Raw genomic sequence first — 7,430 nt, 5'->3', positions numbered from 1 at the left:
TGCAGTTCACCGTTATGTTCAGCCTTTGTTTCGGGGTCTCGGTCGTTTGGGCGGAGCTGCACTTGGATGAATAACAAAGAGCAGGAGAGGTCGGCTGACCTTGGCGCGCTCGCGCTCTTAGTTTTGCGTCGACTCAAAGCAGGTGTGGTGTTGTGGGGATAGCTCCAGCATTAAGAGGACATACCACCCCCTGTTTTCTATGTGAACTTTGCATAGGTTTTGTGGCTGAACTACGAGACAGATCGTATTGCGGAAACCTTCATTGGAAAGGTGACGTCAAGATCTCTTAACTCTGGGAACTGAAATATCGCTCTAGCGTTGTAATTTTTTTTTACGGACCCCTGAAGGTGGGAACCCCTCTGTTTTCTATGTGAACTTTGCATAGGTTTTGTGGCTGAACTACGAGACAGATCGGAATGCGGAAACTTTCATCGGAAAGGTGACGTCAAGACATCTTAACTCTGGGAACTGAAATATCGCTCTAGCGTTGTAATTTTTTTGTAAAAAAGAAAAAGAAATGAATTTTGTCGCTACAGCTTCAAAAAATCCAAATAAATAAATGAAAGCAAATAAAAACAATCCGCTTCTGAGGTTAACCGGGGACATGTTTCAGGATTCAAATGACGCGTTTTTTGTGTGTTTTTAGCATTCTGTTTTTCCGAAAAAGAATTAAAAGTGAGTACAGGCATGCATCCAAGGCGTTTACCACTGATTCCGGAAGGTGGCGCCGTCCGCTCGCAGCGCCCGAACGTAGTCCGCTCGTAACCATCCGCGTATTGCGCAGCAGCTGATCGGCGTCCGTGGTTTCGGCGGTTCGTCCTGAAGTGACCAATTCGTGGCTAAGTTACGCGTTTTTTTCACTTTCTTGTCCTGTTCATTTGCTCTCTGTCCTTGTGTGTTTTCTGCGTGTTCATAGTATTTACCCATTATGGCTCGAAGTCACGTCTACGGACAACGGAAACGTAAGAAGAAGGACTTTGCGAATTTACGTGGTAGAGGCAGGCATGTGACGGAGCCTGCGGATTTGAGAGATTTTGGTAATGCAGGATGCTCCAGCCGTGCTGTTCCCAGTGATCGTTGCACTTCGACGACTCCACATCGCGCAGATACCCTTGTAGGCTCAACCTTTGGTGGTAGTGTTGTTCCTCAAACTGTAACTGATGCCGGTCGGAATGCTTGTTCCGCTTCGAGCACAAGCGAAATTCGTCCTTCAAATTCGTCATTTGCTGATTCAGCTGAGGTAGATAATGTAGTCCCCTGCAGTTCAGGTTGTGACGAGCTTGCCGGTTCCAGAGCAAGTCCCGTTCCAATCACTGCCGCTGTTACACCCAGTCGATCTTCATCTTTCGATACTGGCAATGTTCACCAGACACAGAGTCAGCGCACAAGCAGTGTGAATGGTCGGCGTATAGTGGAGATTGATCACTTCTTCTCGTCTTTGCAAAGTTTGTCGGTACATAGTCCGTTTGGTTGCGGCCTGGCTGACATGGAAATTGTATCAGAACATCGGCGAGGTCTGTGTAGCTCTTTCAGTTTGAAGTGCAGGATGTGTCTGAGGAAAGATGTAGTCACAACAGAGGCACCAGTTGATCAACTTGTTCAACAACGCATGGACGTCAATTCCTCAGCAGTGAACGGTATCGTGTCTATAGGTTCTGGTTTCTCAGGCCTTCGCGAGCTCCTAGGTGCTCTGGACATACCCGGCATGGCTGGTAGCACGTACAGTAAGTATCAGGATATTGTTGCTAAAGGAATCGACGAAACAGCTTGGGAAGAAATAAGAAAAGCAGGCATTGAGGAAGCTCGGTTAGCTAGGGAGGCTGGGGACGTCGATGCTGACGGTTTTCCTATAATTACGGTCGTTGCCGATGGTGCTTGGTGCAAACGTTCATACAAGAACAAGTACGACGCTCTTTCTGGCTTGGTAAGTAAAATTTTTTATCTACACTTAATAAAGGTGCCCGAAAAAGGAGGATTTATCTTGCACACCGCTTGGCAGACGGGATATACAGGAAGTCTGTGCCCACCATTTGTGGAAAGAACACTATGAGCATTTATTTGGAGGAAAAAGTTGACCCCTCTGGTGCTATTAGTGGCACTGCTGTCTTTTGGTAAACACACTTTCTAGAGTGGTATACATCCTGTGGCATTAATTCGTATGATACGCGTACAAATGCATAATTCCTCGAAACATTGTCATTGGGGGTAGAGTTTTGTGGAATACAATCCTGACATTTTTTCGTTTTTGCAGGCTGTAATTGTTGGGTACCGCACAAAGAAAGTACTGTTCCTAGGCGTCCGGAACAAATTTTGTACACTGTGCGCAAGTTCCAAGGCAGGGTCGAGCCCAAAAAAGCATCTGTGCTTCAAGAACTGGGACAGCAGCTCTACCAGTATGGAGAAGGATATCGTCGTTGAAGGCTTCAGGCGCAGCATTGAGCTGCACGGGGTAAAGTACTTGCAGTTGATCGCTGACGGTGATTCGAGCACATACAAGTCAATTCTTGAAGCTGCACCGTACCAGCATCAGGTAGTTCAGAAGGTAGAATGTCGCAACCACCTTCTTCGAAACTATGTAAGTCGTCTTCGAGATGTTGCTTTGGCAAAGAGAACAACCCCCATTCCCCCATCGTTGAAGAAGCTACTTCTGGATAATGCTGTTCGACTAAGAGTTGGAGTTGCTAGGGCTATTCACTATCGCAAAGAGCAGGCCGAGTTCAGCAAACAAGATCAGATTCGGAACCTGGTGGCTGATATCCGTAATGGGCCACTCCATGTGTTCGGCGACCACGCAAAATGTGCGGGTTACTTTTGCAGTGGTCCAAAAGAAGGGGAAGTCAATCACGTCCCAGAGCTCAGGAAATGCGGACTTTTCAATGAAATCCTTGTAGCGATGAGTCGTTTGGCAAACAATGGTAGCAGCTTGATCCTTGACGTTAACAATAATGCTGCAGAACATTTCAATTCTCTCGTTGCAAAGTTTTCTGGCGGTAAAAGAATAAACTTTTCCCAGAGGGGATCATTCGGAATGCGGGCTTCAGGAGCTGTCGTGTCTTTCAACTCTAAGCAGTACCATCGTGCTCTACATAAGGCAGTGTACAACACCAGCCCTGGGAAGTATGCAAAAATTATGCTGAAGCGTAAAGCAGCTGTTCGTGCTGCTTGCATAAGGCATCGGAGTTCTGGGGCTGCTCGCTGTAAGCGTTCACTTGAAGGTGCGCCTTGCAAGCGTGCTTCCAGCGACAACCACTATGGTTCCATAGTGGATGCTCCAGACATGAACCACGATGACTATGTTGAAGCTGCTGCGGCGTACAAGGATTCCCTTGTGCTCTCCCAACCAGATGCAGAGCAGCTCGAGGCTGATACTCGAGGTCAAGAAGGGAGAACTTTGTGGATGCAGGAGAGGCGAAAGCGACTCACCGCTTCTAATTTTGGCAAGGTATGCAAGATGCGAGATGCAACGAGCAGTGCAAGTACTGTTCGTTCCTTGCTCTATGGTCATTTTGACACTGAGGCTCTCCGATATGGTCGCGACACTGAGCCCATTGCAATTGCTAAGCTGCAGGATGAGTTAGGGGTGACTGTTTCACCATGCGGCCTTGTTGTTGATCAGGAGTTTGCATACCTTGCTGCAACACCTGATGGGCTTGTCGGTGATGACACTGTCGTGGAAGTGAAGTGCCCTTATTCGGCTCGGCCCCTTACCCCTGTGGAGGGAGTGCGGGCAAAAAAAATCACCTTTTGCACTATTGATAACTCTGGTAATATTTCGTTGAAGGAAAACCATGACTACCACTATCAGGTGCAGGGACAGCTCCACATCACTCGACGTCAGTTTTGTCTTTTTGTGGTATATTCTGGCGAGGAAATTTTTGTCCAGAAGATCGAGAGAAATGATGGCTTCTGGAGCAAAATGATTGGCCACCTTCAACTGTTCTACTCGCATAGCCTTCTACCGGAGTTGGTTGACCCTCGTCAGTCCCGTGGGCTGCAGCTCAGAGATAACAAGAAGAGTGACCATCAGGTTGCCTCGCTCTGTGATGCCGCCAAAACAACTTCCAATCAGGGCGATTCATCCAGAAAGAGACGGAAGACTGGTAAAGATAACTCACCTGCCGCTGTTCTGTAATTATGGCTAGACTGTGGATTTACGTGTCATTTAGTTTGTGCGGCTCCACCTTTGCCAAGTGTTTTAATGCATATTCATCCATTTTGCTTCATAATTTACTGAATGTTTTTCCATATACATGTCTTCGACTTTGGCTCAGGCTGCATATCTTCACGTTTGTGTTTCATATTTAAGTTACCTTTTTCCATTTTTACTGTGCATATCTGTGCATATTTTTCAATTTTCCTAAATATTTATATTAATATATTTCTATGTATAAATCCACAGACTAGTCGTGCGATGCTTGTCATATTTTAAACATGGCGTAAGAGTGTGAAATCTGAATCCAGCCATCAGCACGTGAGGATCTAAGTATGAGAATGGTGCACAATCTCCCAACCGTAGAACCGTCTTCCCCGGCATTGTTCAAACACGTCCACACGTTGATGCTATATGTGTCAGGCCATCATGGTATTCTACCTTGGCTTGAGTGTATGAAGATATAGCAAAGCTGTCCCCAAACCGTTGTTCTTCCCAGGCATGGTTGAAACACGTCCACACGTTGATGCTACATGTGTGAGGCCATCATGGTATTCTGCCTTGGCTTGAGTTTATGAAGATATAGCAAAGCTGTCCCCAAACCGTCGTTCTTCCCAGGCATGGTTGAAACACGTCCACACGTTGATGCTATATGTGTGAGGCCATCACGGTATTCTACCTTTGCTTGAGTGTATGAAAATTGTGGAAAGAAACATGAATGGTATTCCTAGCACTTTTGAAGCTCCACCAGCCTGTTCAGATGTCGACATCCTGAGTATGAATCCATTTTGATATTTTGACAAGGTCGGTAAGTATCATTGTGCAGAGCTGTCTCCCAACTGTCGCCAGTTCCCCGCATTGTTGAGCACGAGCAACATCCCAACATGTCGCTCTGCGTTACGTCCTCTTGCCATCTTGCCTTTACTTGGGTGTCATTTCAACATATGAAAATTGTATTTTCAGATTCAGGTATCCAGTACTACTGCAAATATGATGGCCAGACGCCCAAAGGTCAAACTTCCTAAGTGTTACTGTCTTTACCTGTCATTTGAAAATTTCCTACTCTCTCCCTGATTATGAAGCACCTGCCCTTGCCAGTGTTGTACCTGGTTCAGCATTATGTGGCCAATGATGAATGGTGCCCTGTTGGACATTTTTTTTTCCATAAACACACACTCTGAGGCTTTAGCTGCCAACTGACAAGCATGGCAAAAGCAACTATCAGTTGCTACTTCATTGCTCAAAAAGGAAACTCGTTGCTGAGTAACACGTTCCAAGTTTTTACTATTCCCATATTATGAACCTGGCTCTGTCCACCAGGATGCTATATGTTGATGCCGTATGTGCGAGACCTTCATGTCAAAGTGCGCCTACATGCAGCGGACTGTATGGTACTTCATTATGTGTGTATGCCACATCGCCAATGATGAAATGTGCTGTTGGATACTGTATCCACGAATGAACATTCTGAGGCTACAAGCATGAGCTGATACGCATAAGTAATGCAGAAAACGTGACGATGTATACATGCTGCGTTCTTCAATAAAATATCTCCAATCTACCAATAGTGAACACGTGCTACTGATTTCTTTTTAATCTTTCGGGTGCTGGCTGTCTAGGATTTTCTGCTTGCAGTAATCTGTGAACCAGTGGTTACTAACAATGGCTATTGGTCACCTTGACCAGATTTCATCTGAAGAAAAACTTGAGACCGGGGGAACACTGCAAACACATCTGTACGGACCACAATACGAATTTGAGGAGAAATACATTTTTTCTCTTGAAAAGCTTGCTATGAAGCATAATATATTTTATTAACCAAAATATATTGCACGAGTTGCACCCGTAGGAAAATACCCAGCCATCTCATTCAGGCTACAGTGGGCATCAGTGACTCGCACTCATAGTGGCAAGCAATGCAGTAGTCTTTCAATTTCAAATTTCACACGCATTATCATGCACCACCTCGCTGTGTTTAGAGTTTCTGCTCCAGGAAATATCACGGGGAGGGGGGCATATGTGCCCTGGACCAACTTCTAAGGAAACTACTGGTCTCAGGGTGCCTAGGGTAACGAGCAGACAGCCCAGCCGGAAGCTGGCAGACGGCATGAAGCCATTACAAAATTTCCATCGGAATGATGATAGTTGTTTACAAAATTTTATCGGGCAGGTCTTGTGTATGATGTGGGCCATTTGTACACTAATCATGGGACAAAGTATGCGATGGCAGGAGGAACAGGTTAGAAAAAGCTTTGACTACGTTGCTGCTGCTGACAGAAGTGAGCATAGGATTGGGGATCAGATGACGTGGTTGTTATAATACAGCAGGTAACAGTGGTAACATCGTTCTGTGTCGTCATGACATGGCGGCTAAAATGGTGAGCGTTCACCACGGTGAGCGCACAGGCCTGCATGCACTCGTGGGGTGTCCCTTAGCACGACACTCTTCACACGACTCCATTGGCTTGAGTACGATGCCACGACGCGGACCCGGTGCTTTCAGCCATGGTCCGTAGCGTTTCACGAGGGCTGTGCGGAGGATGCCTGCTAGGCACGATAACCCCCGTCCCGTCGAAATGTGATAGCCATCCCGTGAAAGCATCCCCTCTTTCACCTCCTTGTTCCTGGTAAAGACCTTGTGCTGGAAAAGATATTTGAACATATATACGGAATGTTTTTGCAAACAGCACTTCACAAAGACAGCAATACAAATAAACCGGAATTCCTGGTAGGCATGTGCCAGTACTTCGTACGCATTTTATTTTCGGAAAAATTGCGCGATAAAAAGCAACTGGAAACTAGCTTTGTGATACTTGAATTACAAACAGGTACCGCATCAAGACCATCAACTGTTTGTAATTCAAGCACCACAAAGGTAGCCCCAGTTACTTTTTGTCGCACTGTTTTTCCAAAATTAACGAGCATTATAAAATACCTGCCATGACCACCAGGAAGTTCCAGAGTTAGCGTTCGAGAAGCGACTACTCACGTCAATGCTCAACACCGTAGCGTCACCGGCACGGACAGCTGGAATCGTGCGCAGCATCGCGTTATATCCCTGAATTGTGCCAGAAAGTTCAGGCCGCCTTGTCTGTGGCATCAGCTTATACAGGAATATATGCTCCGCGTAGCCTTTCGCCACCTCAACGGTATCCTGTGAAAGAAGACCATTCATGGAAATGAATCTTCCCTGGCGTGTCAGAGGAAATGGGTTTTAGCAGCACAGAGATTGAAATCGTTGCAATCTGTACTTACTGAGACTTCCCGCAAAACAGCTGCG

At 46.2% G+C, this 7,430-nt stretch overlaps 1 protein-coding gene across 1 annotated transcript; it reads left to right on the top strand.

Annotated features, from left to right (window-relative positions):
- The first annotated feature begins 1,202 nt into the window (after positions 1-1,202).
- On the top strand, positions 1,203-4,249 carry LOC135370609 (uncharacterized). The gene is made up of 2 exons (XM_064604383.1): positions 1,203-1,924; positions 2,252-4,249. Exons 1-2 carry the CDS (start codon positions 1,487-1,489, stop codon positions 4,130-4,132), a joined length of 2,319 nt encoding a protein of 772 aa, XP_064460453.1. The 5' UTR covers positions 1,203-1,486; the 3' UTR covers positions 4,133-4,249.
- The last annotated feature ends 3,181 nt before the right edge of the window (positions 4,250-7,430 follow it).

Source organism: Ornithodoros turicata, chromosome 1, assembly GCF_037126465.1.
Source record: "Ornithodoros turicata isolate Travis chromosome 1, ASM3712646v1, whole genome shotgun sequence".
NCBI lineage: Eukaryota > Metazoa > Arthropoda > Arachnida > Ixodida > Argasidae > Ornithodoros > Ornithodoros turicata.
Note: the sequence above shows the minus strand (reverse complement) of the source record. Positions and strands in the feature narration are given on the sequence as shown.